The 13,253-nt window shown below is 43.2% G+C and overlaps 1 protein-coding gene across 1 annotated transcript in view; it reads left to right on the top strand.

Moving 5' to 3' along the window:
• Positions 1-415: 415 nt before the first annotated feature.
• Positions 416-13,253, top strand: part of arhgef19 (Rho guanine nucleotide exchange factor (GEF) 19) — a 99,408-nt gene continuing 86,570 nt past the window's right edge. The window contains exon 1 of the mRNA XM_060852156.1: positions 416-755. Within this exon, the coding sequence (XP_060708139.1) occupies positions 701-755 (55 nt within the window). The 5' untranslated portion in view covers positions 416-700. The remainder of the gene's footprint in view (positions 756-13,253) is intronic.

Here is a 13,253-nt window from a genome sequence, read left to right as displayed (position 1 = left end):
AGCATCTTTGTACTGTCAACCTTTATGTTTCCAGGGAATTTGACGTGGCAACCAAATAGAATCAGGAGTGGGTGTGAAGTTGTGTTTAGTTGAAGTTATTTGATGAAATGATTTGTTAACCACAGCAGATATTATTCACCAGTTATATTAAGGCAGAACCAAGCTTGTAGCTTTGTTACTTATTTGGACAAGATCATGTATGTTATTTACACAATGCCATGTGGGAATTGACTTTTAATTAGTACAGAATGTTATAGAGTGTTGTGTGTGTTAACAACTCCTCTCCTTTTCTCTCCCTCTCGCTCTGTGCCTGTATAGCTCCAACACCAGTAGAACCTGTTTCAAACGCTTCAGTGGGAGGTTACTAGACATGTTAGCACAACACTCTGACAAGGACTCTTGTCGTGTGCGGAACTCAGAGAGTGAGAAACGGCTCTTCAAGCAGAGCCCGGGACTGCCTCAGGCAGAGAGAACCTCCTGTTGCAGGGGGACGGCAGGTGCTGGGAACACAGATCTTGTTACTCTGTAGATAAGGAATGTCAGAGTCTGCCGAGAGGCGGTCAAGCTGTTTGTTTTGGACTTCAGTCTCGCTGTTTATCGGGAGAGTGCTAAAAGCTACAGGCACGACGAATGTGGAATTTTAGGGAGCTGGGGGACAACTGCTGATGGGCGATCACCGCTTCAGAAGCCAGGCGATCAGATGGACTTGGAGCATAGAAGGATCAGGCAAGGGAGGAAACGACAGCGTCTAAAAGGTGAGCACTCTCTGAACATTAGTGACTTCGCCCTCCGAAAGATGAACATTCCTTTGAACAGATCTAGTCCTGTCACATTAACTAACCATCCCAATTCCATTTTCTGAGGCAGACGAGGCCATGTCGATCATTTCTTGCCTCTAGCTTTGCGTGTTCTTGGCTCTGTCACTCCACCCCAGTCAGAGATTGTGGCCTGACTTCAGTCAGGGAAGCAGGATATGACTGACCTCCTGCCCTGGGACTTGGTCATCTCCAACAGGGGGCGGAGGGCAGGACACTTTTGTGGAGACCGTTTCCGTCATTTGTGACCCAGACATGTCAGATAACTATTCAACTACTAAACAAAAAAAAGTAAACTAACCAGATTTGAAGTGAGCAGTAACAGTTGCGACTTGGGAAGATAGCTGTGTACACACCACAGAGGCAAGATCTGACAGGTAACCTCTCTCCTGAATAAACAGTCAGCCTGATGGAATTTAACTTCAATCTATAGAATCTCGAATTGAGAGTTTAGTCTCAGTGACTATGGTAGTAAAAGCTGATCTAGTTCACTAAATGTCAAGCAGAGTCTTCCTGGGAAAGGGGAGGGGTCAGGGTCAGGGTCAAGGGGTCTCTGGGGCCCAGGCCTGAAGTCTTACTACCTCCTCCCAAAGGGCAGCTGCTCAAATCACACACCAAATCAGGCAGTGGTTAAGGCAACTAAGGGGGCCTTCACCTACCCTCCTTGGGGAGTGAGGGGCACTATCCCAGTTCAGAGCTATCAGCCAATCAGAGCCTCTTGAGAGCACCCTGGAGGATGCCATGGGGCTGCTGAAGGAAGAGTCATCTCAAGAGCTGGGATCATGAAGGATGCAAGACCCAGGTAAGTAATGGGGGGGGGATTGGAATGGCAGACGCAAGGGCATGACTTCCCCTTCACCTCGTCCTCCCCCTTCAGCCCATCCTCCCCGTTCTCTTCACCCTCTCCTCCCTCCTACTCTCCCCCTTCTTCCCCTTTTCCCTATTATCCCCATTCTCCTCTTTCTTTTCCTTTTCCCCCTTCTCTCTCCCCCCTTCTCCTCTGCTGTCAAGTGACAGCGCCCTTCTGGATCTGGTATGTTTCAATTAAGTTACCTCTGACTCTTCTCATCTCTGTAGGATACAGGCCTAGCCTATCAAGCCTTTCCTCGTAAGGCAACTTGCTGATTCCAGGTATAGTCCACTAAACATTGCTGATTGTTCAAAGTATGATGTGACCTGAATCACATTGCAGTTACAGCTGGCTCAAGCTCCACAGTTTCATAGCCTATCCATTCAAATGTCAGTTAAAAACCAACCATCTCCTGGATGATTGGGAATGTCATGAAAACCCTTCTATCACCAAGTCTCCTTGTTCAGCAATACTCTCCTCTCTCCTGTTTCTTCCTGTCATAGAACTTTGTGAACCTACTTCTCATCTGGTTTGAGGGTCAGGAGGTGAAATCTCCTCCACTAAGGGAAGTTGGCGAAACCCTGCAATCTTTGTCATCGATGTTATCTTGGTTTCTTACAGCTCATTTCATTCCACAATCAATTCCCAGTGAATATTGCATGAACCAATTCAACAGCTTCGACCAACTGTGTGAGCAGTTTTATCCATCCTAGTCTCAAGCATACTCCAGCCTTTAGCTTCAGTTGGTAGTACCCTTATGCTCAATGTCACAATGTGCTCAGTTCAAGGCCCATTCGTGGTGCTTGGCTCCAAAAATTGAAGTTGACACTCCAGCGCAGTACTGAAAGAGTGCTGCACTGTCGGGGGTGTTGTCTTTAGGGTGACACTGAGGCCCCATCAGCTGGGTTTTTAGATGCCACAACTCCTGGCATGTTGTAGCTTCTGGGTTACCAACCACGGGTAGTTTGTGGCTGAAGCAGTTCACAGTTACCAATCCTCCTGTCTGTGCTGAGTCTAAGGGCCTATCAGTGGTAGAGGATAGGTTCCTGTGGAGTCTTCACATAAAAAGTCACTTATACAACATGATAGCAATTAACATTCACTAGTTAGGCATAATTACAATGATGAGGAGATAAGTATGTTTCATCTTTGGGACCTGGTACAATCCAACCAGGTTCTTCATCCAAAGATATCATCAAAGTAGATGGAGCTAATGCAAATTCAACATGAACTCTTTCAGAACTATTATGATATATAACACTATTTGTCTGCTCAGATGTGTGTAAAAGATGCCAGAGTACTATTTTGAGAAGAGCAGGAGAGTTACGTCTGGACCTTTGGACCATTTTTATCTCTCAACCTGCATCTCAAAGAAACAGATTACCCGTTCATTATCTAGCAGTGTGCAATTCAACTGCTGCATTTCCTACATTACAACAGTGACTTTCCAAAAAGCCTTCATTAGCTTTGAGATGTCTGTTAGTAATGGAAATCATTTTATAAATGGAAGTGTTTACATTTTTCCCTTTTATTTGGTTATTTGTGGGTGATGGTAGCTCGCATCCTCTGCTTTAATGATTTGGAGTCCCTGGTGGTATGTTTAGATTAGACTACCCTTCGGCCCAACAAGTCCACACCGACCCTCTGAAGAGTAACCCACCCATACCCATTTCCCTCTGACTAATGCACCTAACACTACGGACAATTTAGCATGGCCAATTCACCTGATCTTTGGACTGTGGGAGGAAACTGTAGTACTCGTGTTTGCATGGGGAGAACGTGCAAACTCCACACAGACAGTCACCCGAGGCTGGGATCGAACCTGGGACCCTGGTGTTGCTAACCACAGAGCCGCCCTTCCTAGTGCCAGCTTGAAGGATATCCCGTATCACAATAGGGATCTGAACAGGGAGATTAAAGATGTGTTGTGGTCCATGTCAAGAGGAGACATAGGGACAGGAATAGGCCACTCAGCATTCAAGTTGATAAAATGTGGTGCTGGAAAAAGCACAGCAGGTCAGGCAGCATCTGAGAAGCAAGATAGTCGATGGTTTGGGCAGGACCCTGATGAACAACGATTCTCCTGCTTCTCAGATGCTGCCTGACCTGCTGTGCTTTTTCCAGTGCCACACCTCATTGACTCTGACTCACCAGCATCTGCAGTCCTCACTATCTCCTCGGGCCTGCTTCACTACTTCAGATCATGGCTGATCATGAACCCCAATGCCATATTCCCAGCCACCTCCATATTCCTTGATATCATTAGCAACTAAAAATCAATCAATCTCACTTTCGAATTTTCTTCATGACTGAGCTCCCACAGCCCTTTGGGATAAAGCGTATCAAAGATTCACCCCAATGAGTGAAGAACTTCCTCCTCATTTCAGTCCTAATTGACTTGCCTTTTATTCTGACAGTGTTTCCCAGTTATAGATACCATATTCAGGAAAAACATTTTGTATGTTTCTACAAAGATCGCCTCTCATTCTTCTAAGGTCCAGAGAATACAGGCCCAATCTCCTCAAATCCTCTTCACAGAATGGCCTCACCATCCTAGGCATCAGTCTAGTGGACCTCTGCTGCACTCCCTTTATGACAGTTATATCCTTAATGTTCTGTACAATTGTAGCGAACCATTGTTGCTCCTGCATTCAAATCTTCTTGCGATAGAGACTAAATATTGTTTGTCATCTGAATTGCTTCCTGCAGTTGCATGCTAACTTTCAGTGACTTATGATCAAAGATATATAGTCCCTTTGGAGAAAAACACTTTCCAATCTTTCGTAATTTAAGAAATATTCTGTACCTTTGTTTTTCCTGCTAAAATGGATAACCGTATATTCTATTCCATCTGCCATATTCTTGACCACTTACTCAGCCTGCCTATATCACCTTTTAAGCTGCTTTGCAGCCTCCTTGGAATTCTCATCCCCACCAAGTTTTGTGTCATATACTCATCAGGACATTTGCAAGAGTACCATTTTAAAGAGGAACAACATTTTAAAACATTTTTATATACTCCTGATGAGTGCAAGATGAAAAACATGCCTTTTTGCAGTATTACTACACATTTAGAAAAGTGTTTCTACATTTAGAAAAGGGTTTCCACAACAGTTAATGATTTAATCAAAGAATGCAAATTTGTCAGTTTACCTGACCAATGAAATCGGGTCAATAGGAAATACTGACCAGTGTACTTAAGAAGAACACGTTTTACTACAAATAAAAAGTTCCGGCCACAGGCAAACAACAATGAAATATCAACATTTAATTCTATTCATTGAAACTATAAACCCCCTTTAAACTGTGACAAACACTTAACTGACAGAGACAAACTAACAAAAAAGGGTGTTTATTGGTCGATTCAGTAAAACTAGGAAAATGCAGTTCAGTTGGATCAGTGCACATGATTTGTTGAGGTGTTGTTTTTGTTTCCCAAGATCTTCTGATTCCCCCTTGTCCAAGTTACTTGATTTCTTTGTAGGAGGCGCAGGGCAACTGGTACTATAATTACAGTCTCTTAGTTTATGGTTAAAGGCAATAATCCATTACAACTGGTGGGAGAATCAAGGGCTGGGAAAAGGCAGCTGAAAATGTGTTGCTGGTTAAAGCACAGTAGGTTAGGCAGCATCCAAGGAACAGGAAATTCGACGTTTCGGGCATAAGCCCTTCATCAGGAAGGGCTTATGCCCGAAACGTCGAATTTCCTGTTCCTTGGATGCTGCCTAACCTGCTGTGCTTTAACCAGCAACACATTTTCAGCTGTGATCTCCAGCATCTGCAGACCTCATTTTTTACCCTGGGAAAAGGCATAAAACCTCAAGTGTGAGTTGTCGTTCAGTCTCCTGATAGCAGTGGTAAAGTAACTTAATACAAAAATATAGGTATCCAAATGAAGCTTGTTGCAAAAGTCAATTGATTATAATGGGAAATTTACATTTGTACATTGTCTGAGAGAAATTAAATAGTTTGGAGCTTGAGAGCAGAAATTTTCTTGAGTGTTTTTGAGACAGTTTGCTGGAGCAATATGTTCTTGAACCAGTGAAAATGAAAGGCCAGATTAGATAAGGTGCTGAGTAACATGTCAGAATTAGTCAACAATCTAATGGTTAAATGAATACCCAACTAACAGTTACCATAACATGATTGAATTCAGTGATAGGTTTGAGAGGGATATAGATGACTCACCTACTATTCAAAGTTTCAAATTGAGGTCATGCTGAATTTGGAAGAAATTGGTTATTGCCAACTGAGCAGGCAGAGAAACTTGTATTGAACCTTGGTTTGATCACACTGAACAGCTCTGACCATTAAATTATCCATTGCCAGGGGATGAGTTGGTGGACCGGATCGAACATCATTCATTTATTTTGACCTATTGAGCACAGGGCTTCCCTTGATCACAGGGCTGCTCTTTTGCAATTATAACCAAAATATATTTCAGTAGAAATGGAATTTGTACTTTGGATCAACTGTCACAGTTCCTCGACTGTGGTGTTTTCCATTTTCATTTCAGATTTTCAACACATCATTGTTTTTATCTGTGGAATAATTTCAGATGATTACAACTTAGTTTGTAGTGGACAAATGCTGAGAGTACAACATTTAATTGCAAATGCATTTTACTCAGCACGTTTTATTCAGCACATAGTTTCTGCTGTGTTTAACCTGCTCCCCTGATACTGCAGTGAAACTAACCAACATGACAGGGCAGTGAAAAGGGTGTTTACTCTGTGCCTTAGCCATGCTGAATTTAAACTGAGTGTAATTGATTGGGCAATGAATGGGATATTTATTTGTATCTGTCCATGTTGCATTTAGCAATGCTGATGGGGTATTTTTCAAATTATAGATTCAACACAATATGTCCTCAAGCCTTGTTGCAGTCCCCTTTTTTTAAACTTTTCAAATACTTACTCACTTCCCGTTGAAAAACCATTGCTTACACCAGTTTCTATTTCAGTTTAGGCAGTGCATGTTAGAACAACCAAAATATGTAAAAATAAGTCAATCTCTCCTTTTAATCTTTTGGTAATGACAATAAATTTATGTTCACTAGATTCCCATTTATCCAGACAAAAACCCATTACAAATGTGAACAACTTTATCTTATCTCCATTTATTCCACTCTGCTCTGGTAAAAAGTGATCCACATTTTTCTTGTTTATACTTGGCATCTTCCTGATAAATCCAATTCATATTCTCTCCCTGGCTTTGAAATCATTTCTGGAGTGGGACAATCTGTCCGTAATGTTTTAACAGCAGCTTAACATTGGTTTAACAGCACCTCTTTGATTTGCTGCTATTTTTAAAATCTGCTAAATATTTCTTGAAACATTTTTGTGTTTCTGAACCACTAAGGTTTCCCAACTTTTCCAATCCTGAAACTTTATTGTTAGATATTCATGCATTTATGTACGCTCTTTCTGAAGGTAGGTCTTTGGCTTGTTGTCCACTGGTGCCTCATCCTGAGCTATTTCCCTGGTGGTTTCTTTTTGGCAAGTGGCTGTTTGCCATTACCATAGTCTCAGGGCTTGGAGGCAGGTACCAAGTCAGTTCTGAAGAAGGGCCACTGGATCCAAAACGGTAACTCTAATTTCTCTCCACAGAATCTGCGAGAACTGCCAAGTTTTTCCAGCAATTTCTGCTTTTGTTTCCAAGTCATCCTTGGCAGGAATCAATTCCATGATGCTGATGTTATTCCGAATTGCACTCTAGCCATCCAATCAACTGAGTTAACCAGTTTCCACTGTTAAATGTAGTTTAAAATCTTTCTGATTTTTCCCTCAATATCAACTCATGATTTTCTGAATTAATTTTACTCTAAGGTTTATCTGCCAACCTACGAACCTATCTAAGCTCTTTTGATTTGCAGCCTAAAAGTAGCTATTTCCCCTTTTTTGTGCAATGTGTGCATTTTATTTTTATGGTGCTTTAATTAAAACATATATTGGAAAATGCTAAAAACCTAAAAATAACTCCAAGAGGCAACACTTTCTGCTTTCCTTCAGTATATGAAACATATTTTTATTTATTCATATTGGATCATGTTGCCCAACATTTATTGCCCATCTCTTAAAAAGGTAATGGTGGGCCACCACCTTGAACTGCTGCAGTCAACATCGCTTTTTCTGCTCTTCCCTCTAAATATCAATTCATTGTTTTCTGAATTAATTTAACTCAAACATATATCTGCCAATTCACAAACCTATCTAACTTAGCATTGGATAAGCATATGGAGGTTATTGGGCTAGTGTAGGTTAGGTAGGCTTCGGTCAGCGCAACATCGAGGGCTGAAGGGCCTGTACTGTGCTGTATTTTTCTATGTTTTAAGTTCTCTTGATTTGCAGCCTAAAGGTTGCTGCAATATATTTCCAAGTCAGGATGGTAAGTGGCTTGGCGGAGAACTTGTAGGTGGTGATATTCCCAAGTATCTGCTGACCTTGTCTTTCTAGACGATGATGTCTGAGGATCTCTAGTGAATTTCTGCAGTGCAACTTGTAGATAGTACACACTGCTGCTGCTCAGTGACAGTGGAGGGGGGAGTGGATGCTTGGGAATGTGATGCCAATAAAGTGGGCTGCTTTGTTCTGGATGCTTCTTGTGTGTTGTGGAGCAGCACTCAACCAGACAAGTGGAGCATGTTCCATTGCACTCCTGATGTGTTTTTAAATGGTGGACAGACTTTGGGGAGTCAGGAGGTGAATTATTCACTGCAGTAATCCTAATCTCTCTCCTGTTCTTTTAGCCAGTATGTTTATTTGGTGAGACACCAGTTGAGTGTTTGATCAATGGAACCCCCAGGATATTGATAATTGAGGTTCAGTGATGGTAATAATATTGAATATCAAAGGACAGTGGTTAGATTGTCTCTTATTGGCAATGCTCATTGTTTGGCAATTGGGTGGCGAAAATGTTACTTGCCATTTCTCAGCCCAGGCGAGAGAATTCCAGATCCTAGATCTATGTAAAGACAGTGCCACCAGTGAGAGTAGCAATGAAAATTGTAAGTGCAGCATTGGAGGAGTGCAGAGATCTTGGAAGGCTTTATGGTGGGAGAAGGCTGCAGAGGTAGGGAGGGGTGAGGCATTAGAGGGATTTGAAAACAAGGAAATGATAGTCGAGGCATAGCTGGATTGGGGGTCAGTGTAGGTCAGCAAGGTCTATTGCAGTTCCTTTATGAATATATTCCATATTTCTTCAAAGAGCTGCAGTATATAAAATTAATCAGATATGACTTCCCTTTTACTAATATGGACTGGCTGTTCTTAACTCCTGTCTTTTCATGCTGAATATCAGTGTTGTCCCATCTTATCGTTTTGGAAGCTTACCAATGTTAGGCTGATCAATAATTACCTGCTTTTTTGAATAGAGATTTTCCTTTGGATATATCATCCGCTCAAGGATCCTTTCAAGATTGTGCTTAAGATTCCTCAGTATTCTGGGTTACAAACCTTCAGAATTTGTGCTTTCCTGCTTTGAATTCCAATCATGTTTGCTGAATTACTTCCTTATTGAGAGTCATCCTATCTAATTATTTCACCTATTTTTTTGAATTCACTTGCGGGACATAGGTGTTGCTGGTTGGCCAACACTTGTTGCCTGTCCCTAGCTACCCTGTAGTGCCTCTTCATTTCAACTCCCACACATTTCTGAGGCAAATCTGAAGCAAGATATTAATTTAACATCTCGGCCATATTTTAACCTTTAACCCCCCTCCCCAACAACCCACCCTCCCCTCCTGGCACCTTGCCCTGCCACCACAGGAATTGCAAAACCTGCGCCCACACCTCCTCCCACACCTCCATCCAAGGCCCCAAAGGAGCTTTCCACATCCACCAAAGTTACACCTGCACTTTCATAAATGCCATTTATTGTATCCATTGCTTCCAGTGCGGTCTCCTTTACATTGGGAGACTGGATGCTTTTTTGTAGAGTGCTTCAGGGAACATCTCTGGGACACCCGCACCAACCAACCCCACCACCCCATGGCTGAACATTTCAACTTCCCCTCCCACTCTGCCGAGGACATGCAGGTCCTGGGCCTCCTTCACCACCACTCCCTCACCACCCGACGCCTGGAGGAAGAACGCCTCATCTTCCGCCTTGGGACCCTTCAACCCCAAGGCATCAATGCGGACTTCACCAATTTCCTCTCCCCCTCCCCCACCTTACCCCAGTTCCAAACTTCCAGCTCAGCACCGTCCTCATGACCTGTCCCACCTGTCAATCTTCCTTCCCACCTATCCGTTCCACCCTCCTCTCTGGCCTATCACCTTTACCCCCTTCCTCCATCCACCTACTGCACTCTCAACTACCTTCTCCCCAGCCCCACCCCCTCTCATTTATCTTTCCACCCCTGAGGCTTCCAGCCTCATTCCTGATGAAGGGCTCCTGCCCGAAATGTTGATCTTCCTGCTTCTCGGATGTTGCCAGACCTGCTGTGCTTTTCCAGCACCGCTCTAACCTTGACTCATATTTTAATCTTGATGAGATTCCAATTTTTGTCACTGATTAACCCTTTCCTTTAAGTTTTGAAAACTCTTTTGATGTTTGTACAAAATCTATCATTGCTCTTATCTTTTCTGACCAATCTCTCTTCATTCTTTCATTTAGTCTTTCCGAAAAATTTCAGGTTAACACTCCAGTGCGGGACTGAGGATAAGCTGCACTCTGGCAGTAAGCCTTCCAGAAAAGCTGGCCTTGTCTGATCATCCAAGCAGAACTAAACAATGTCATAGATTTTGATTTTGAAGATTGAGCAAAGTTTTGTAAAAGAAGAGAGATTTAGCCATGGTGTGTTGGCCAATATTTATCCCTTCAGTTTCTCTGTCTTCATGTAGAATCCTCAGTTGCCCAAGGCTTACTGATGCTGGCTCTCCACACATCTTTGGAATTACTTCAGCCCCCTAACATCTCTATCACATCTCTATTACGGTTGCCCCATTATATCACAATCGTGAAATTAGAATAGGCAACGTACAAAGCCATCTCTGCCTGTACCGTGACTGAACCAACACTGTCAGCGTTCTTAAACACTCTTAACACAGTGGTTCCCAACCTGTTCAGTAACACGGCACACTTCAATGAGACAAACAATGCCACGGCATGCCCACCTTTTTCAGGTAAATTGATTGCTCACAAAGGTAATATTTATTGTACTTACTGTAGTAATGGTCTTACTAGTAAGGTTTGCAATATCTTACATGCAACAAGCTAAAGAAGAATCAAATGCATTAACATTTCAAATCCACAGGGAAAATTACACCGTCTTCAACTGCAAGTATTTTCAAACTCTGCTTTGTTAGATTATTTCTAACTATTCATGGCCCTATATTTGTTCCATGCATTGCATTTGGTTCAGCAATCTTAATTCTGCAGGGGAGGTGCTGGCCAAGTGATATTACTGCTAATCTAGAGATCCTGATAATGGCCTGGACACCCAGGTTCAAATCTGCCCATGGCAGATGGTGGAGTTTGCAATTCAATAAAGATCTGTAGTTAAGAGCATAATGACGATTGTGAAATTGTTGTTGATTGGAGAAAAACCCATTTGGTTCATTAATGTCCTTTTGGAAAGGAACCTAGCCTACATGTGACTGCAGACCCATAGTATTGTGGGTTCACACTTAATTCCCTTTAGGCAATTAGGGATGGTCAATAAATTCTGGATTAGCCAGCAATCCAGATGCTGTGAATGCATTTTAGAAAGATGACTTTTCATGTTTCTAATAATATTTTTGAAAGCATAATTTTTGTGAAATAGCTGAACATAATTGAAGATCAATGGCTTAGAGCAAAACACATTAATAGATTAATTTGCAATTTACCTGGTTACTGCGAAACTTGGACCTGCTGATATTCTTGCTATTTTTCCTTTGAATTCAGATGTTCTACCATTGACTGAATTAGTGGATGAATTGCCCCTTAATCGTTTTTCTTTCCCTGTTCTAAAAAGAACAGATTTCACAAAGAAATATGGATGTGGGCAATTTAGCTGCACAGGCTAACATTAGCTTGTTTGTTTCCTTTTAGTATCAACAAAACAAAGTACACCAATGCTCTTGCTCGGTTTCTGTGGTAAAAATGATCACGTCAACTGCCCTAGGGCCTGTGCATGGAAAATTGAGAAACCAATACCTCGCGTTTGATGATCAATTTTTATGAGTTGTAATTTTGGCTGGATAGAATATTGGTTAAGTTGAAACAATGTCTGTTTTACACTGATTTTCATTACCCTTGTACAAAATTTCACAGCAAATTCGGATAGTTTTTGTGGCACACTGGTTGAAAACCACTGCTCGAACACCTGAGCTGGTCATCCCTACCACTGCTCTAATACCTGAGCTGGTCATCCCTACCACTGCTCTAATACCTGCACTGGTCATCCCTACCACTGCTCTAATACCTGAGTTGGTCATCCCTACCACTGCTCTAATACCTGAGCTGGTCATCCCTACCACTGCTCGAACACCTGAGCTGGTCATCCCTACCACTGCTCTAATACCTGAGCTGGTCATCCCTACCACTGCTCTAATACCTGAGCTGGTCATCCCTACCACTGCTCCAACACCTGAGCTGGTCATCCCTACCACTGCTCTAATACCTGAGCTGGTCATCCCTACCACTGCTCTAACACCTGCACTGGTCATCCCTACCACTGCTCTTATACCTGAGCTGGTCATCCCTACCACTGCTCTAACACCTGAGCTGGCTATCCCTACCCACTGCTCTAACACCTGAGCTGGTCATCCCTACCACTGCTCTAATACCTGAGCTGGTCATCCCTACCACTGCTCTAACACCTGAGCTGGTCATCCCTACCACTGCTCTAACACCTGCACTGGTCATCCCTACCACTGCTCTAACACCTGAGCTGGTCATCCCTACCCACTGCTCTAACACCTGCACTGGTCATCCCTACCACTGCTCTAATACCTGAGCTGGTCATCCCTACCACTGCTCTAACACCTGAGCTGGCTATCCCTACCCACTGCTCTAACACCTGAGCTGGTCATCCCTACCACTGCTCTAATACCTGAGCTGGTCATCCCTACCACTGCTCTAACACCTGAGCTGGTCATCCCTACCACTGCTCTAACACCTGCACTGGTCATCCCTACCACTGCTCTAACACCTGAGCTGGTCATCCCTACCCACTGCTCTAATACCTGCACTGGTCATCCCTACCACTGCTCGAACACCTGAGCTGGTCATCCCTACCACTGCTCTAACACCTGCACTGGTCATCCCTACCACTGCTCTAACACCTGAGCTGGTCATCCCTACCACTGCTGTAACACCTGAGCTGGTCATCCCTACCACTGCTCTAATACCTGAGCTGGTCATCCCTACCACTGCTCTAACACCTGAGCTGGCTATCCCTACCCACTGCTCTAACACCTGAGCTGGTCATCCCTACCACTGCTCTAATACCTGAGCTGGTCATCCCTACCACTGCTCTAACACCTGAGCTGGTCATCCCTACCACTGCTCTAACACCTGAGCTGGTCATCCCTACCACTGCTCTAACACCTGAGCTGGCCATCCCTATCACTGCTCTAATACCTGCACTGGACATCCCTACC

The sequence above is a fragment of the Hemiscyllium ocellatum genome, chromosome 37, assembly GCF_020745735.1.
Source record: "Hemiscyllium ocellatum isolate sHemOce1 chromosome 37, sHemOce1.pat.X.cur, whole genome shotgun sequence".
NCBI lineage: Eukaryota > Metazoa > Chordata > Chondrichthyes > Orectolobiformes > Hemiscylliidae > Hemiscyllium > Hemiscyllium ocellatum.
This window is presented reverse-complemented; position numbering and strand designations above follow the sequence as displayed.